Genomic DNA, 20,218 nt, shown 5'->3' on the forward strand with positions numbered 1-20,218 from the left:
ACCCAAAGAGCCCTGAACCACCTTGGAGAGAACTAAAGCAGAACGGTCTGGTCCTGAAATAGGTCCTCTTTTTCTTTTAAGCACAGCTCATTAAATGTTTGCTGGAAAAACAGAAAAGCATTTTCCACTGAGAAGAGGACATCCAAGAAAAGCCCTTTCGGACATAAATTGGCAAGAGACTCCCAAGCATTTATCTTCAGCATAGAATGTGCTCTGTCAGGAGGGCTGTAACTAACAATACGCTGAAAAACATGCCACAGACTTCCACTGTATTTTATTTGGCGCTAAGGGGTTATTCCTCTGCACAAAGTATTTGCAACTGGCATTGGTTAAACAAGAAATTACAACCTTCAAAAGATCTATTTAGCGTCAGCTGCAGAAAGTACGGAATTTGCCATCGGCTTCGATGACAACAGATTATGCCCCACGAAACGCTGCAAACACGCTCGGCTACGACGCTCGGTGCGAGCTGCCAGTTTGGCAGGGGGGCTGGGGACCCGGTGCTGCCTGCCCCTTGCCGGGGGGGCCACTGCCAGGGCTGGGGCTGGTGATGCTCCTCTCCCCATCCCTCCGGCTCACATGCCTGCCAAGCTCAGCAACAGGGCTCGGGACGCAGCAAGCTGGTTTCTGCAAGGGCCTTGCGGAGCTGACGGGCGGCCAGCAGAGCCGGGCTTGCGCTGGCTCTAGCCAGGCTGCGAAGAACCTCTGTGCCACGCAGAGCATCTTGTTCCATTTGGAGCAAGACACCCCAAACTCGCTAGCCCCACAGCTGATTAGTACTCATGAGGAATAAGAGGGAAGCGCCCCATTCCTCCGGGCTTGATGTTCAGCCGGGACAGACTGAATTCAACAGCGCGGAAAGGTCAGGAGGGCACAGAGCCCAACGGGTCACCCAGCGCCTCTCCCGATGTGGCCATTTGGGAGCTGCATCCCCTCCTGCTCCTGCGCAGCTCAGCTGTGTGCCAGGACAAGAGACAGCTGCACTGCCCCGTCCTGCGGGATTATTCCCTCCCCCCCGAGCGGAGGAAAGAGCTCTGCCAGCAAACTCCCCAGGCCCTCAAACCTCTTTCCAGGCTGGCTTGCTGAGCGCTCCAGAAGAGAAAACCCCAGAGCCGGGAAACCTTCCTGGTGTTTCCCCAGGACGAGCGCTGTGTTCACACCGGAGCGCACGGGGAGTGCGTACGCGTGGGCATGGCACAGACCATCGCTCAGCTGCCGGCGCCATGCACCGGGCAGTGCTATCTTGGGTTAACCTGGAAAAAGCGACAGAGGTTCTTGGTCCAGAAACAAGCTCCACCTGGGCGGTGAGAGCGGGCTCTGAGACGCCAGCCTGAGCCATGTTTTCCTGTGGCAAAGCCAGAGCCCGCACAGTGAGCTGTAAAACGCTCCCATCCCCATGCTCCGCAAGAACCTGACTGCTTCATTCCCCAGCCTGAGTCTGAGCCACACACTACAAAGACAGGGGGCGACTGGGAAAAGACCCTTCCTTTCCCTTGCCCTGGCAGGCTATTTAACCACCGGCAGAACTCACAGCAACAACAAGGAAAAGGGGGAAAAAGAGGCTCTTTGCACATGGCTGCAGCCCGCTGCGGTGCCCTGTGTTAGCACGATGTGCCCCAGCCCCTGTAAAACCCATGTGCCATCTGCAGACTCTGAGTTAACCCCTGCTCCTGCAAGCCGAGGAATTGTCACTTGGCTTGAAATTAAGCGTGTCTGTGAGTCTTTGCCAGGCTCAGGGAGAGAGGATAGCTTTGCCTCGGCTGTGCCACCCAGTGTTGCTCACGCACAGCAGGAGCAGCCAACACGGGACCAACCTACGTGTTCACAGACCGTAAGTCGGAGCCTCCGAGAATCGCACAACTGCCTCTGTAGGAGACTGGCATCCAGACAGGCTCTGCACAGACTGTGCCTCCTCTCAGTGCACCCTCTGCTTTTTTTTTAACCTCAAAGCTGGACAAGTCTCATCCTTCTGACTCTCACACACTGGCAGAGATGTACTTTTTTTAACCCAGGCTTTCACACGAGCCCAGAATCTGGAGCTTAACAAAAAATAAAAAAAATTAAAAAAAGAATGAAGAGCCACAGTCCTTCAAGGAGTCACAGCAATGCAGGGACTGGACTTTGGTCCCACTGTACCGGCCGAGCATATTCATGTGGTAAGCGACAGTCCTGCCATAAAGGCTTCGGGCACTCTGTTAGGGAGCCAGGCAAGAGCTGGCCTCCTGGTTGTAATGGTCTATCGTTAGCCAGCTGGCCCCGTCTTAAAAGCTGAAGTGTGACAGCTACAGCCATCTGCAGAGCCCTTTGATGCTGAAGCCACTTGCAGTCCAGCGCCTAACTACAGGCTGCAATGCCCAGCTTGAGGCAACAGCCCAGGAAAACCTCGGCCATTTCCCGCTCCAGAAATCAGACGGCATTTTCGACAGGGCAGACCCTGGAGTCCTCGCCTAGCTTTTTGTCAGGGGAAAAAAGGCCTTGTAAATTTACTCTCCTCTCCACAGGGAGACCAAGCCAACATTGTCAAATGACTGTATCAGAATCATGGTTTATTTCCCAACATCTGACGGGAAGCAGCATATCAAACCACATGTCATCTGCTGCCGCAGGCTCCTTCCCGAACAAGCCCCTGCCGAATTCACAGCGGACGCAGGGACTGCTCCCAGCTCTTACTCTGCAGATAGTTTAAGTGCCCCTGATGCATAGAGACACTTCACTGCATCGAAAGCAAGAGGAAGAATAACCCAAGTCTTCACATAAAGTAAACCCAAGTAATATTTTGACGAAGTCTGTTCTCAGCATTAGAAGGAGGATTGCCGCGGCTGGAAATGAAAAGCTCCTTTTAAGCTGGAGAATTCATCCCCAGTGAAGGACGGATGAGTTACTAAAACAAATACTATACGTCATCCTGACTAACAGCACTCTGATCTTCCCTTACACAAACAGGGGAGGCAAAAGCACTCCTGATGATTATCATTCACGCACAGATGACTTCAAGTCCTCTTGCTCGCTGAGCCCAGGCTGTGGTACGACACACAGGTTTCTTCCACAAGCCTCTACTGTTGCTCTGGCATTTGTTTTGCAGTTGCTCTGGCAGTTTTATTGGATCTATCACCAGGGCACAGAGGTAATAAAATACTAAAGTTCTTACCCCTGGGCACAGGCAGTATCTTTCTGGTTACCTGCCAAGCCTATGGCCAAGGTCAAGAGTCCCATCCTTGGCGCCTGCCTTGGGAGACCTGCTGCTGCACTCACCCAGAGCCATGTCCAGAGAGATGAGTGCCCACATCCACCCCAACCGCATGCCTGCCTTGTAGCTCTACCAGCACTGGCTGAAACAAGCCAGGCTGCCCCAAAATTCCTGCAGCTGCCCAGGATGCTCTGGGGTACCCTCTCCCACCTGGCAGCCCCTGGTACATGAGCATCAGCCTTTCCAGTTTTCAGGTAGAGCCTGTATCCAATAACTCCCCATGCCTCCGGTTTTCACACAGAAAGGGCTTTGACTTCTCTCAAATCATTAGTGAAAATGAGCCTGGGAAATGTCAAGGCTTGGAACGCAGCATTTTAAGAAATTACTACTGATAGTAACCAAAGGGGTGATACCTCCGGTGTTTGCTAGAGCAGAGAGTACATTTGCATGGCAGAGATACTGCTCTCGAGCTATGAAGTCTCCCGCTGTGGGTCTTGCCTTTCAACTGTCAAATAAAAAAATAGTGGGAAAGTTTGTTGGAAAACCCCACTGAAGATTTCTTACCCTCTCTGGGCTTTCCCTCCTCCTTGCTCCCTGGGCCGGCTGAGTTCAAGGCAGGCTGTGTCTTGCCCAGAGCATGGTGTGCCACGTTGGAGTGAAGCAAGTCAAAGACGGGCCTTGGCCCTTTGAAGCAGCCACAACAGAGAGGACATCCTCTCCCCAGGGACATGCCGCACGGGCCGGCCCAGCCATCGGCAGAGCAAAGCCAACGTGCAACGTGTGGCAGGAGAGAGGCAGCAACAGCGGAGAAGCCGTGGGACAGAGCTCGCACCAGCCTCCCGCAGGAGCCAGGCACCCGGAGAGGAGACTGTATCCTTGGGTGTGCTGCTCTGGGCACCAAACCCCTTGGAAGTGCCTTCCAAAAGGGCAGCCCAGCTTCCCCAGCTGGTTTCAACTGGCTTTCCGGAGAAATCACTCACAACGCATCACACTCTTCACCTCTGATCCTCCTGGCAGTTTCTGAGTTGCTGGCCAATTTTCACCACAATGTCAACAGGAACTGTGAAGATAATTCAACCCCTACAATTTTCTTGAAAACCTGGTGGCTCAGTAAAAGGAGAGGCATTACTAATGCCAGCAGCAAGAGCCCAACAGCTGGGCAAGCCCAGGCTCTCACAGGGTACCTGAGAACCCAGACCAGAGCACGTCGCTGACCGAGTGCAGGGATGTGCCAGCAGAGCGCAGCCCCGCTTGCTCCATGGCTGTCCCAACCTGGAGGCGCACAGCGGCAGGAGCATCACTGCCAGCGGCTGCCCCCTTCGCATCACAACCCCCATCTTCTTTGCTGAGCCAGAGCAGGGCTCAGACCGGGCAGCCCGAGCCCCAGGTTTCGGTACGGCTGTGCCAGTCTTTTTAACTATTAAACTAGGAGAAAGCAAAGATCGAGGCGATGGGGAGTGCAGCACCCACTGCACCCGTGCCCTGCCCAGGGAGGGCGAGTCACCCGTGCTCCTGCAGGACCCGACCACCCCACATGGTCCACCTGTGTGTCTCCCTCCAACTTCCCGCTACCAGAGACCCTTCTGTGGGCTCGGACCAGTAGATGGCACCAGAATAACAGCAAAGCCCCTCTGTTCTGCCCCCCCAGCACCTCCCCACAGCCTCCGGAATCCTCCCACAGCATCACCTCGCCAACACAGCCGGGCACGGCCACTGGCAGCAACTGACGGCTTTCGGCTCTCTACTTTATAAGCCTGTTTGGAGCTGATCTCTAATAGGACTTAAAGAAGTTTTAGCAAACAAATTCGGGAGAAGGGAAAAAAGGGAAAAAAAAAAAAAGTCCAAGTGCTTTCTTTCCATTTTTGAGGCTTATAAAATCATCCCCATCCGCCCCAACATAGATGCTGCTTTTAAATGAAAAACAGAATAAAAGTATTTACTCAAAGCATCTGCTTTCTCCATAATTACTTTATTTTGGAGGAGGTTTCCCCCCTCCAGCTGGAACTGACAGAAATTTCCTGCCTGCTGCAGCTGAACAGAATCTGCATTTCTCAGTGTAGAAGCGATCCACCCCAGAAGTGCCTGGCTACATTTTCAGGTAGGAAGGTGCCCTCCTCTTCGCCCGTTGTGACTGTCAACATTGTTAAAGGGAAGTCTAGTACAACTTCCCAAGCAGCTTCTGCTGCTACCTAATGACAACATCCTTGACCCTGGTGGGTTGAGCATCCTCCCAACTCTCTCAGAGGGTAGGCTTGGCTCAGGGTGGGCATTCCCCCCAGGAGGTACCTGCTTCCCTCTTCCACACTGGGCATGCAAGAATTTTTCTCCTTACGGAGAAGCTGCCCTAAAGCAGGATTAACAGCCAGGGCACAGCCTGCAGCACAATCCAGCCACATCACGGCCAGTTTAGGACCCTACTCGCATGCGTGCCTCCTGACTCGCAGTACCTCCTGACTGTGGCAGCAGATAGATGCATTTTCCAAAGAACCTGGGCGAAGATGATGGTGGTCTCTAGGGATGCTCTCTGCAGCACAGACAGGACTCCCCCAGTCCCTGGCTTGGCTGCAAAGTACGATGAGACGTACCCAAGCACTGCACAGTGACACCAAATGCCCCAGAGCCATGGCCACAGCACTGCCTGAGGGAGGCTTAACGTGCTCATGGAGACGCCAGGCTTTTTTCAGAAGCTTGAATCCTGCCTGGAGCCAATCTGGGATAAATTCAGAGACCTTCTGACTTTTCACACCCAGACTGAGTTTTTGAACATGGTTCAGCTGAACAAAGTTTTAAGAAGAATTTGATTATTTTGATCTTTCCCCCCCATCCCCATTATTAATCATACAGAAGGAAAGCGCAATTCCTCCATACCAAACCATTTGCCAAACCGTTTCTCGGCACATTTTTCACTTAATGTCCCTTCTAGGAACAAAGCTCATTTGGAAACCTCCGCACCTCCATCCTTCTTGGCCAACAGCGTATTCATGAGCACATGGCCGCAAGCACGGAGCATTGGTGCTGGGAAATGCCCAGCCTGGCAGGGTGGAGAAAGGCTCCCGTCCCGGCAGACTCGATGGCACAGCAGAGGACCAGCCACGAGGGTTCTGTGCTATGAATGCTCCCTAGGGAGCAGCCTTTCCACAGCCCTCTGGGAACTCCTGGTTCAGTGGGTTCCTCCCCGGCTAGTGGCAAGTGAGCGCAAAATGGAGTGGTGGATGCAGGCGGTGAATGATGGCTCCGATCATCGCAGCCCTGCAAACCCTTCTGCTCCCTTGGTGCCAGCCCTGCCGCCTCTGACCTTCCCAGGGAGCCCATCCTACCGATTTGGAGCCCCTTTGTCCTGCAAGGATGCCAAGCATGGTTATCCCTCTCCCCACCACTGATCAGATTTGCAGCTCTCCCTGTCTTCCTCATCTCACTCAAAGCCAACAGGGTTGCGACTGCAAAAGACACCGTTCACATGGAATGTCAACCTGGCCAGAAATACCAGAAATCTCATGCAACAGCCTGTTTTCTTCAGAGCCACAGTGAACTCCGGAGAGGTCCCAAAATACAAGAGCAAGTTGCGCTGTTTCAGTGTCTGACATTCACCCTTTGTAGCTCTGCAGAGGCTTTCCTATCTCTGCTGTTCCTAAACAGCAGGATTTTGAAGAGGGGATTGTCCTATAAACGAGCATGGCAGCTGGTTCACATAAGAAGGGCCTGAGTTATGATCAGAGATGAGGACATTGCTTTTCTTTTGTGTTTCTCACTATGTTTTGGTTCAAACCTGTAAACAGACTCGCACCGAGTGGATCTGCATTCTCCATCTGGTCCTGTGATCCAATTTCCTGGCAGGAATATTCCTGACATCGAATGGCGGAGGAATGCTGCAGCGTGTCCATCCATCCCACAGCCAGAGCCCAGCTCATCAGTTTGCCGGTTTCTGTGCAAGACCTAGCCACAGCGTTTCACCCAGTTACCCCGCCAGTGAGACCAATAACTCACAGCTGACAAAAGCAGCTCTTTCAAAAGGGCTTCCAGACATTCATGGATGGAGAAGCCAATGCTCTCCTCCAGAGTTATTTCTAGAGATTACATAGCATCTCACAGTTAAAAAATGCATGGTTTTTACCTCCTTTGAATGCATGCCTGGCTCTTGCTCCCAGCCACTGGCTCTCATTTTACCTTTCTCTGATGGATTAAAGAGGTGATGGTGGGGGGGAGACCTCTTTCTAGAGCGTCATGGAAATAGGGATTCAAATCCATCATTGCAAATGTCTGGAAGGACTCTCAGCACTGCCTGGCCAGAGAAGGGCAGTGATAAGTCACACGAGCAAAAATGCTCCCAGTTGGGGACTGGGGAAGCACAGCTGAGAGCAAAGCCCTTCTGAGGATGCCTGGAGAGCAGCACCGTGGGTGCAGCGATTGGGGCCAGGGAATAGAGAGCCTGGCACCACCGGTGAGAAAATCAGGATTCAGCACCCAGCTCTGCACAGAGTGCTTCGACCCTCTGAGAACAAGGTGCCTGCTTCACATGCTCACTGTAAGCTCCTCCAGACGTGGACTACCTCTGGCCAGAGGAGCACACAGCACTCGCAAAGGCAGACACGAACCTGCCCAGGCTGGTGAAGGGCAGCTGTCCAGGGCGGTTTTCTTGCTAATCACATACCAGTTTGTCTGTTCCATCACACCACCTACCTCCAGCCCACAATGACCAAGCCAAAAGGCACATCTAGAAAATCTGTTGCCTGGTTTCCCATCAGCGGGACACCTCCAGTAACCGTGCCCCTTCCCCATCCACGCCTTCCCTCAGCTGGATGGGTCCCTCCTGCTCCACAGGCACCCCAGCTGAATATAGCACAACAACCTGCTTCGAAAGCAGGGGAAAATTGGAGGCAGCACCATTGTGCTGGCCAGGACAGATGGAACGCAGAGTTAAGCACACAGGCACATTCCCACTAAAGTCATGCAGCCACTGAAACTTGGGGGACCGACTCCCTTCCCAAGACAGGACGAGCTCTACACCGTTTATTCCTTCACATGTGTGTGTTCCATCAGATCTGTGCTTGGGGTCTTCACAGCAGCCTCACACCACCTCTTCCAGGGTTTCCCTATCCACACAACACGTTTCCCTACTGCCCCACTTACATCTCCCTTGCTGCAACAGAAGTAGGTGGGCTTGGAGATCAATTTATGCTCTCCTCTTCTTCAGTTTAAGCACCTCTTCTTTCCTCCTAAACTGGATGCTCTCTTAGTTTAGCTAAACTAAAGCTCTCCTTGCTGCTTTTCTTCTTGGGACTTTTTCCGACCTGGTTCACATCTCACTCGACATGCAGTTTGCCAAATGGAGCCCACCTGGAGCCCTCTCCACGGCTGAGCACAATGAGAGGATGCTCCACAAACACGGCAGAACTACAGGAGATGCTGGGGGTAAAAAACATCTGTCTCTCCCCATAAAGATGCGGTGTTTTGCATTGAGCAGGAGAAACTGGTTCACGACCAGGCGAGCAGATTGGCAAGGGCACGGAGCCACAGCGCTCCAGCGTAGGCTCCTTACACCAAATCCATCCCCCTTTACAGCCAGCAGGTTGGCTCCTGTGCCACCCTCCTGTACAAGGCACCATGCAGAAACGCACTGGGCTGTGACGTGGAGGAGATCTGCTCTGTCAGCTCATCAGAGGAGCAAGAGCAGCCACTTCCCTCAGCAAGCCCAATCTCCCCACTGGGAATCACTGGTGGAGACAAGACGGATCCGTCTCATCGGATGCCCGTGACCAGACTTCGCACAGCACGTCCCGTGGGGGACCCGCTCTCCCACAGCTGGAGGGCTTGGCCGGTGGCAGGGCATTCAGAGGAAGGGTTCGCACCAAAATAGGTCATTAGCAAGCGACGTGGGGTTCTTCATTCTTCTCTGGGCCCCTCGTTTTCCTAACGGGAATGCCTCAGAAAACCCAGTGGGGGGGGAGAAGGAATTTACAGTTCCCTTCCAAAAACCAGTCTTTGTTTGTTTGATCGTTTTTTTAAATGATCGAGTAACTTGTGAATACATTTTCTGATGATTCCCACATCCTCCCAGCTGGAGAACGGTTCATGAACAGACTCCAAACTCTGTAAATGAGCTTGTTAGTCATAAGTCTTCAAACAGGCTTGATAAACAACTTTCAGCCTGCAGGATATTCATCAACCATTCTGTCTGCCTAGTCTCCTGACACTAATTTATTATTTACAATGAGAGATCTCTCTTCTAAATCACAGGTGATTGTTTCTTTTTACTGATTAGCTGATTTTATTATATTTTTTTAAAGGAGAAACAATGAAAAATCACAAACAAGCAATGTGTTGCAAGCACTTATTCCTGAGCAGTTCCCCTAGTTTCCATGAGCCGTATCAGCAGTTGTCCAAATGAAACAAACTGTAAGTAAAGATCTTTTTGGCCAAACCTTCAAGACTAGGCTATAGCCAAGAAAAAGAGCACGACTGTCCCAACCAGCCACTGGGAATTTCACTGCCTGTCACCAAACACTCCAGGGACCTTCCAGCTGACCAGCACGTGCTGCTTTTTCCATCCTTGGGGTTTGTGAAGAGCTCAAGCCATCTCAAGACATTCAGGAGATCCAAGTCCACATGCAAAACTCTGCCACCAAAAACTGTTTCACCCCATGGAAGGGTTCATGCAGCAAACAAAACTTGCCCCAAGGGCAGGGGGTGCACTCAGGTGCACCTGAGAAGGTGGCTTTCCTGCAGGAACAAACTTGCTGGAAGTTGCTCTGGTTCATGGAAGGGGATCTCCTCAATGCTAATCAGTTAATTAACACGGGAGGTGGTCGATTCCAGAGAGAGAGGCAGAAGAAATAGCAGTTTGCTGGGGGTGGAAAAATCTTCCCTCACCGCTGTTCAAGCCAAGCTCTTACACAACACACATCCAGCAGGTTTCAAAGCCCCTAATGAGGGGCCAGGATTGAAGCGAGTTACACAGGTCTGAAAACTGAGGCACGGCGAGGTGAACTTGGTCAAGTTATGGCAGCAAGCATGCAGGAAAAAAACACAAACGACCTCAAGACTCTGTGGCCAAGGCACAAAGGCGTTTTGGAACAATAAAAGACAGGCTGGTCATCTTACTAAGCCACCTCACTGATGTTTGGAGGAATAAAAGCCCTACTATTTCAGTTTAGATTTCGGGTGCACACCTGTTCTGGGCAGGCTGCTCCCAGCACCAGCAAACGCCGCTGCCCACAAACCCTGCCCGGCAGTACCGCCAAGCAAAGCAACCTGCACTGCCTGGGGAACACATGGAACAGACAAACGTCCCCCCCAGCAGGCTGCCTCGCCTGTGCACATAAAATCCAGACCTGTGTTTCCACCACCACCTTGGCCCCCACATCCCTGATCCATGGAGAGGTACAGACTCCCATCAGCACACAGAGTGAGGGCAGCAGGATGCACAGCTTGGCTCTGGACCGGTCTTGAAAGCTTTTTCCTCTCTCTCTCTCTCTCTCTGCGAAATCACCAATACATTTGCTCTGACAACCTCAGGCACTCAAGATTAGACAAGCTGTGCTACCAGCTCGTGTCTAGAGACAGGCTTCCCTGTGCCAAATGGGAGCAAATATGCTCAGGGAAGAGACACAGACTTGTCACCAGCTTTCTCCAGCACTGTCAGCACGGGAGTCATCCATCCCAAGCAGGAACTTGGTGCTGGATTCCCAAACCTCTGTTCTGTACCTTCCATCCTGGGGGAAATGAGATGCTGCGCAGGATGCAGAAGGATAACTGGTATGAAGTGTTACCAGCATTCCAAGCCACGGGGTGGGGAGAGAGCTCTGTAAAGCTTTATGGGAAACCAGCCCAGACTTCACGGGGACAGGAGCTGCCTGCAGAGCCACCGGCAAGGGCAGCCCTTTCTGCAGCACCAGGCCCAGAGCATTAACACTCTCTTTTCACTGTTACGGCTCAGGCACTTTTCCCTATTAAAGTCCAATCCATCCCCGCAGAGCCCTGACTCTGCTGAGCTGACGCAGAGAAGTGACGGCTCTTTGAAAGCTGCAAGCGTGATTTTTTTATTATCATTTATTATTTATTTTTTTGTTCCAAACGTGGGTCGTATTAGCAAAGCTTCCAAAAGGGAAGATAATTTCCAGAAGCACCGAGCAGGTCTTCGTGGCTTTGCCGGCACACCGGCTGCGTGTCAGCTCAACTCACCCATCGGTCCTGCGGTGGCCACCAACACAACAGTGCAAACAGCAGGCTGCTAAGGGTTCTGATGGGTTCACAACCCACCCAGCCTTGGCTGGTCCAGCACCTACACTGGCTACAAGAGAGGGCTGGAAGCTACTCAGACGCTGCCTTCTGCTACCACCCACCCTGCTCCATCACCTCCAGGCACTCTGCTTTGTTCCCAGTGCCCCTGGGACTGCTCGTCCCCTTCAGAGCTGGATGCCATTCTCCTCCAAGCCTGCCCACTGAGCAGCTGCTGCTGGCAGTTCTGTCCTGCCCCAGATGCATAGGGCCACGGATAACTCTGCTTCTCCTTTGGTCAAGGAAGCCACAGGAGAAGTTCATCCACTGGTGGGCTCAGAGCAGGAAGCAATGTCCCCAGGCTCCTGATGAATTCCAGCACTCGGTGCAAAAGCAGTTTTGCTGCCTTAGCAGCTCATCAAGACGTGGAGAGGGTCCCAGCCAGATACTGAGCGGCTCTTTGGATGTTTGCCCTGCCCAGCAGTCTTGCTGACTGGCTGGAGTTTCTCCTGTAGGAAACTTTCTCTAGCCAGAAATGGGGGAAAATTTGGGTGGAATATGAACTGGATGCTGTCATAGGATGTAGTGACTTGTTAAAAGCACAGCTGGCTCCCCTCACCTCTCTTCTAACCTTCCCTTCCAGGAACACAAGGCACCAGGACGTCCCAGGCTGCCACCCCAAGGCAAATGTTCACTTCATATGGGCACGGCACATCCAGACCGTCTGAGACAGTGCTTTAAACACTGGCATAACCTTTTCTCGGCCTCTGGAGGTGAGAGAGGAGGCCAGAAAGCTATGTAAGCTGAAATAGATGCTCACTGGCTTGCTCATCAGGCCTCTCTTCCCAGCCTCATCCTTGCAGATGCCAGGCTTTCCATTGCAGGAGGTGGCCCTCAACCCTCAGCTTCAGCACCACTGCTCCCTTCCCAACAGCATCCTCCAGGTGTTAGATCTCATTCGAAAGTAACTTTGCTCAGAATTATGCCACCATAGCCCCAGCAGACATGCAGCGCATCTCTGCTGAGCTCCCATCCCTGCCTCACAGTGTCATCTAAGGCTACGTGGCAGAGACCAGTGGGCTCCAGCAGAAAAACGAAAGGAACTGGCAGGTGAGGTACATACCACACATGTACAGATACAATGCAGGAATGACAAACATGAGTCAGGCCAGAAAATCTAGGAGTAAGAACCGCAGGATTGCCCTGGAGGACCTTTGGACCCTGACTGCAAGAGCGCTGCAGTCACAACACAGGGTGACAAAGGACAAGTTCCTACCATAGGGCTGGTGGCACTCACATCCACACATCTGTGAGCTTCTACTGACACAGCCTATAGTGCAGTCTCCACAGAGATTCTCCAGCGGCTCGTACGAAGCTGATTTCATGCCGCATCTCCCCCTCAGAAAGGCACTGCTAGCATCCTTCTCCACACCTCCATAAAACCTGCAGGGATTTCACACCCCTTTGAGCCGTCTGCTCTCCCACCAGAGTAGCCACTGGGGTCAGAAGATTATTTCTCATGTGCAGTGACGACACAGCAGATTCTTCTTGGGGAAACCAGTCTAAAAAACCTACGCTCCGCGCTCCACCACCCGGGCACAAGTTGAAACCATTCTGCGCCCTGCACGTAAAGCGGAAAGGACAGTTCAAAACAAAGTCAGATCCAGCCCTGGACAACAGCTCCTCCGACTAGGCGGTGGTGATTCTCACTTCACATCTCCATAATCCGCCCCGAAATCCAAGCCTCCTTTAGGAAAGCCGAGTAGGGTGGGGAACCAGCAATGCAGTGATTCATCCTCCCCAGAAACAGAGGCCCAAGTCTGGAATATTGTGACACTTGGTAAATACTCGTGATGTACTTCATTATGCAAGAGAGGCCCAGCAGGAACACAGCTCCCTCAGGGCTACTTAATATGGGTTTCAAAAACGATTAAATATATCATAAACAACTTGCAACCAGGAATAAACACCTGTAATCCCAATCAAGCCGTTCTGGTGATGTCAAAAACCATGGAGGCGAACTTGGTTACCAAGGTAAAAAAAAAAAAAAAGAATATATCCTCAAAGGAATTATGGTCCTGTAATTCTGTGTCTGCCTTGTCAAACACGCAACTCTCCCAGCCCCTCCTGCTTAAACTCTGCCCATGCTCCTGCTCTTTCTTTGCAGGCTTCCTAACATCACGTATTTTGATGCACGTCGCACCTCTGCTGAAAAGCAAAAGGATAGTGCCCCTGAATACTGGCAGCAGAACTGTTTCGTGCCCATGCAGAAATACTCCACCAGCCTGAAAAAAAAAAAAGATTTTGCATGACTCAAGGCTGCTGGTCAAGTCTTTAAACCCTCCGTTGAATTGCATGCCATGAGTCTTGTGAGTAAGGATTGCACAAATTAACCCTGAGATAATATTTTCCCATGCGATCACTGCTTTATACTTCATCAAAAAGATGGAAAATAGACTGGCTGGTAGTGGAAACTCGGTGCAGATGACAGAAAGCTGATGTTCATTAAAAGTGTTCTAGCAGTTTAGACCAAACCTTTAAGTTTTACGAGATATTTCAAAATCTAATTTTCATGGAAATGTTTTCATTACATTAAGGGGGGTGGGGAGTAAAAACCTTCAGAAAAATCTTTTTCAAATTAAAAAGTTGGAAGCTTTGTGTGGATGGATTGAAAACACAAATACCATCAGCAAATTACGAGACCATGAGAACCAGGAAGCAAAACTGATTACGATCAAAAAAGTGAAATTCACAAACAAATAAAAGTCTAGTTTTGCCCGTCAAAATGAGGGCAACATGGCCAGCACTCGCAAACTGAGTCAGCTCCCTCCTTCAAATTCACATGGCTATTTTTTTCTTTGTTAATAACAGTACATTGTCCATTTCTTGTTGGCTTTTTGGTGCCTTTTTCTTTTTTTTTTTTAAACACCAGGTTTTTGACAGAATCACGTTTCCATCTTTTGCCTACATTCAGCAGCTCTAGAGATTCATGTGAAAAACACAAAATGTTTTTCCACTTCAAACTGTAGGATACAGGGATGCACGGAAAATATCCAACACTGAGCTACTTGCTGGAATAACCATACACCAGCCAGCCTGAGAGTGAAACTAAATAGATACGCCCAAGGAAGATAAATGGAAAGAAATTAAACTTCTGACTGCTCTGTGTTAGTTGTTACTCAGCCTTTACTCAAGTGAACACTGATCACTCTTTCCTGCAAGAAGCCTCTAGGATACACGCAGTACAACCAACACACGTAAAGATTACTCCTGCAAGAAAAAGCAAGCTGTTGTATTTTTCACACAGGTAACACAAACAACAAGTGCCTTAAAAATAATACTGATCTGACCCTGACTTTTTCCACATCAGGTGTTGGAAGAGGAGAATTGCTTCTGGAAAGTCTTTCTGGGTAGCACCTTGTAAGGATGCTCGGCGCTGCCGGCTCACCTCTGTGTAACCTGTGGACCATCAGCAGCCAGCTGCTTCCTGCAGCCTCTCCCTTTGTCCATCAGCTATGCAGAATGAGAGAGAAAGAAAATAGCTGCTAGATTTAATCAATTTACCCTGCATTTCTCCCCCCCTCTTGCTATTCTTTGTACATCCCCGTCTACAGTCTCAGCATCTTCTGGGAATAAAGTGCTGTGTTTTACTAACAAAGGAGCCACTTAGTACTTGAAGATGAAGCAGAGATTTGCAAAGAAAACCTTCCAGCTGTCCCCGGGCTTCCTCTCACATTCACCCTCCACCCAACTCAGCAGCCCACCAAAATCACTTACTGCATTTCCAAGCAGCGGCAGAGCTTTTCCACCTCTTTTTAAGGCTTTTTTTTGGTGTGTGTGAAGGGTGGGGAGGCACAACACCACAGACAACCTCAGGATCAGCAAAAAGAGGAATAATTCAATATTTACATACACCCTTTCACTCCTGCAGCAACCTCATGCTGATTAAAAAGAGGCAATTAAGTATAAAGAACAGCCATGTGAGAGCAGACCAAAGGTCCTTCAGCTCAGGATCCTGTCTCGGACTGCCAGCAAGGGCAGAATCAGAGGGCAGAAGCCCAGGCAGCAATGGAGCTATCTCTGCCCCAGCTCATCTCTCCAAGTCCCGGCTCCCCGAGTCGGACGCTGCCACCGCTGCAGTGAAGAGCCACCCTCCATCCTCCCTGAATTTGACTTGTCCTTTCCTGCAGTCGTTTCTATTTCTGCTCTTTGCAAAATCCTGCGGCAACAAGATCCATCACCAACTTGCCAGCTGAAAAAGCCCTTCCTGGTGCTCTCAACCCGCTGCCTGAGAAGAGGGGGCTGAAGCCAGGCACAGATGCTCTGCTTGACCCAGCCTGAGCAAAGAAACTCACCTTCGCCCGGCTGCCCCAGCAGGGTTCCTGCTTCCTTGGGAAGGAGCAGCATTGCTGAGGGGTCGCAACGCCCGCCGAGGCAGAAGAATTTGTGGGGGCTGCAGACAGCCTGTGCCCCAGCTTTAACCACGAACCAGCCCCGACAGCTCGGTGCAATCTGCCAGCCTGGGAGAGAAGCACAACCCCCAAACTGCCATTGCTTTTAGACTGAAGAGAAATTTAAGGACAGTAGTAACTCCAACTCGCAGAACTTATGCAGGTACTGGACCAAAGCAGGGTCATTCCTCAACAAAAGAAATCTCAGCATAACAATTTTTCTCTTGCTGCTCATTCTTTCTCTGCATCAATTTATGAGCCATTAACAGTGAGGCGCAAACAAACCAAACAAGAAAAGCAGAAGACAAAAATGCTATCTTAACAAAAAAAAAAAAAAAAAAAAAAAAAGGAAAGAAAGAAAAAAGCTAATAGCTTACCAGCTCTGGATTTGGAGAATTAACCCTGCTCAGAGCCACAAGCTCTGGGAACCCCACAGGCCACCACAGGTTTCTGCCACCCCCAAAGGGCACAGGAGCAACAGAGGCAGACTGCCTTTGGTGGGATGCTCAGGGGGTCCCCTCTGCTGAGCTGGGACCCGCATTTTCATCCCAGTTTTAATCTGAGTTAGTGAAAGCCCTCCTACCAAAGCAAGAGTTGATTGTATCTTAACAGGTGGTTTTGCAATGAGGAGGAACTCTGACTGCTAAGCCTTCCTGGCGAAGCGGCAGAGGCAGGGAGGTTTGCTGTGAATTGTATCAGCATTTAGGATATTGTTTTTCCGAGCTACAAGTTGAACTAAAGTCAGTGAGAGTGACAGCTTCACAGCACCACTGAAATATGCTGACAGTTTCCCCTGTAAATATTATAATCACAGATACTCCCAGGGATGTTGTTTTTTTTCTTTTTAATAAGAGAAACATTTTCTCCTGAACCTCTTTCAAATGAACTAGTGGTGAAATAGTTCCTTCAATCTCAAACTTCCAAATAAAACCTTTTGTAATTTCTGCGTCAAAACTTTTCCCCTTAATTTTGAATTACAAAACCAGCGCCAATAATTTGGCTTTTCGCTTAGTTTGGGACAGAAATCAGTGACAGACTAGCTGACTTTCCTCCTGGGTGGAGAAACATTTTCAGTATTCTTGACATATTCCGCGATTTCTCCAAACAGCTTTCACCTTCTCTCCCGTAGTAACGTGGAGAATAACAGAGCTCTGTGTTAGCTTTTCCACTGAACCAGCTCTCATTTTTCACCGAGAAAAGCTCCTACCTCTGTTGCCTGCCTAGCTCCAGCACCGTCCTCTTCCTGCATGGACTACAAAACACTTCACAAAACACATGCAATAGGTGGGGAAACTGAGGCACAGAGACTCATGGGATCTGCTAAAAGCATCAGTGAAACAACCAGAAAGCACAGATGACAGCTCTGCCCAACATACCAAGGAGAAATTATCCTCATTTGTTTTGTTTGGGGTTTTTGGTTTGTTTATTGGGGTTTTGTGTGTGTGTGTGTGTGCTTACTTTAGAATACTTTTAGAACTAATTCACTGCAACGGCATTAAAACTTCTACAGCATGCAGAGAACCTCTAAATTATCTGAAGCTGTAGTTTGGCCCCCGCTTGGCAATGCTGGCTGGGAAACACACCCTCCGACTGGGAGTTGTGGTCCTTTTCATGCTCAGAGAGCAGGGTGGCTATCGGGGAAACACAGCTCCTCTTTTCCAGGCTGACCAAGCTAGCTCCAGAGAGCTGGGCAGCTGGCAAGGGCAACATCAGGAGTAAATGGGCTCCATGTAAGAGACAATAAACGAAACTGGGGAGGTAGATAGAAGGAAAAGAAAAAAGGACAACAACAACAAAAAGTTCTCTGGATAACTTCTTGGTTATTATTCTCGGGGACTCTCCAGCCGCAGCACTGCGGCACACGGAGCTGAATCGGGGGGAGCTGCAATCACTGCCTTCCCCGCTAAAATATACACTTTTCGAGGCAGAAATTGCATTTTTCCAGGTTCTGGGAGGGGAAATGTTCCGAAGCGCTGGGGGAGCGGCGCTCGCCCCGGCCCGGCCGCAACGAAGCCGTCCGGGACGGTCCCTCCCCGCCGGGCGAAAGCGTTTTGCCGGGGGGATGCTCGGGGATCCCACGGGCGGTGGTGCAAGAAGCGGCTCCTTTTTGGAAGCCTTCCCCGCATCTCCCAGACCGGTTTCCTTCGGGATATCGAGCAAGCCACGTCGGATAGGAGGGGAAGTTAAAAAAAAAAAGAAGAAAAAAAAAAAGAAAAAGGGGGTTGGAAGCGGCGAAAAGAAAAAGAAAAGCGAACGAAACTGTTTGCAGTTTTCGTTCGCGTTTCGTTTTTCTTTTCGCCGGCAGCCGCAGGGCACCCCCCCGGGCCGGGATTGAGGGGAGGGGGTCCCTCGGAAGCGGGCCCGTGTCCGCAGCCGCGGCCCCTGCCCACCCCACGGGAGACACAGCGGGGGCGGCCACAACGAAAATCGCGGGCAGCTCCTGCGGCCGGGGCTATCTTTTATTAAAAAACAACCACCAGAAAGCAGAGGGAACGTACGGGGGGGTCTGCTGGCCCTTGCACACCCGCCTCAGCCCGCTCCGCCGCGGTTCGCCCTGTCTGACAGCGCTGCTGTTGGAAAAGCGCAACCGGCGCTCGGAAAATGCCGCGCAACGTGCCGGCGCCCATCCCCGCAGTCGCGGGGCTGCTGTTTATCGGCTACTGGCGTTCCGCAGCGAGGACCCATTGGGACGGGCAGGCCAGAGGCTGCTCTGCGCCCTGCCCTGCCCGCCGGGCCAGGATCTGGCCCGCACCGGGAGAACCGGGGCTCGGGGAAGCTCCGTATCGGCACTCGGCGGCTCAACTTTGGAGCCGCGTACGCACCCTCGGGCTGTTTGCGAAAACGATGCTCCGGGGCGGGTCGTCGGACAGTCGTCCCGTCCCCATCCAGACCCCCGAGCAGCTTCCCGGTGTCCCGCAAACCACGGCACCGGTCCCAGCCCCGACGGGCCAGAGGGACGGGCGGCCGCAGGGCGGCTCAGCCGCGCCGCGCCTTGTTCAACCAAGCCCCGTGCTTACCCCCCCCCCCCCCCAACCCCGGCAGGCGATGGAAGAGGGGGCTTAGCCCGCGGGCCCGATCCTGCCCGCCCCGGCCCGCGACACTGTTCCCCGGCCCCCCCGAGGGCAGGCAGTGCGGGACCCGACGGGTGCGGCACGACGGCCAAAGGCAGCTCGTCGCTCCCCCTTTCCCGGGATGCGCTTTTGGGGGGTGTGTGGGGAGCAAACAAGCCTTTTCGCACGCCGCCGGGGGCCGGCCCCGCCAAGGGCAGGGGGGCCGCAGGCTGCCCGGCCGGCGGCTCCTCCGGTGGCTGCCCCCGGGAGCCCCCCTGCCACAGCAGCGCGGCGCACGGCAGCGGCTCCTCGCCCCCGGGAGGGATGGAAGGGGTGTGTGGGGGGTGTGTGTGGGGGCGCACTTACTGTCCTGCTGCGGGGTGTCGCTGCCGCTGGTCAAGCCGGGGGACTCCAACAAGCTCCGACCGGGCTCTCCGCCTCCCTCGTCCGCCTGGGCGGCCACCATGTCACCCGCCTCCTCCAGGTCCAGCAGGTGACTCACGGAGAAGTTCTTCTTGGCTTGTAAATTGTCCAGGCCGGCGGGGCCGTCGAGGCGGGCGGGCAGCAGGGCCTGCCTCTCCATGGCGTGGGCATAGCTGGACGCCATGGTGTCGAGCGGGGCTTTTCTGCCCTCGCCCCCCCCGGGCGCCCACCGCCCCCGCTCCCCCCCAGCCGCCGGCCCTTCGAGGGGGGGATGCGCAAGGACCGCAGGGGGGGGGGGGGGGGAACGGGACGGGACCCGACGGCGGCGGGAGGGGAAGCCCGAAGGGGAACGGTCAGAGCCGGGCTTAAAACATGCCGGAGGGGAGAGGAGGAGACGGCGGCCGGCTCGGGGCGCCGGGGCGGCGGCGCGGGGAGCTGCCGCCGGCCGGGAGGCGCAGGGTGGCTGTGGGGCCGCTGGGGCGGGTGCGCCCCGTCCCTCCGCCCCCGCTGCCGGCGGCTCCCTCCCTCCGCCGCTCTCCCCTCCCCTCCGCCCGCACTTCAAACGGCGGGGGCGGCTCCGGCCGCGCCGGGCACCCGGGGGAGGGCGGCCCGCGGGGCCCCGCCGGGACGTGGCACCGACGCGGCCCCCCCTGCCGCTACGCGCCCCCCCGGGACCGGGGTGGGCAGCGCCGGCCCCGCCGCGCTCGTTAGCTCCGCCGAGGGGAGCCCCCGGTTAGGGGGTGAGAGGGGCGCGAAGGGGGGTGGGAAGGGTCCCCCCCTTTCGTCACCCGGAGCTGCACCTGGAGGGGGGGGCGGGGGCGGCCCGGGGGAGCGCACCCGGGGCAGGGGAGAGGAGCGGGAGGAGAGAAATAGCGAAATGAGAAATGCAGATG

The 20,218-nt window shown here is 53.1% G+C and overlaps 1 protein-coding gene across 2 annotated transcripts in view; it reads right to left on the bottom strand.

Moving 5' to 3' along the window:
- PRRX1 (paired related homeobox 1) overlaps positions 1–19,839 on the bottom strand; it is a 43,138-nt gene extending 23,299 nt beyond the window's left edge. The window contains exon 1 of one of the 2 annotated variants that reach the window (XM_056356538.1): positions 19,269–19,833. In XM_056356538.1, coding sequence (XP_056212513.1) covers positions 19,269–19,509 — 241 coding nt within the window. In that variant the 5' untranslated portion in view covers positions 19,510–19,833. Of the gene's footprint in view, positions 1–19,268 lie in introns of both variants that reach the window. The other variant, XM_056356539.1, reaches the window with a different exon arrangement.
- Positions 19,840–20,218: the final 379 nt, after the last annotated feature.

This window comes from Falco biarmicus, chromosome 11 (assembly GCF_023638135.1).
Source record: "Falco biarmicus isolate bFalBia1 chromosome 11, bFalBia1.pri, whole genome shotgun sequence".
In the NCBI taxonomy this organism is placed as follows: Eukaryota; Metazoa; Chordata; class Aves; order Falconiformes; family Falconidae; genus Falco; species Falco biarmicus.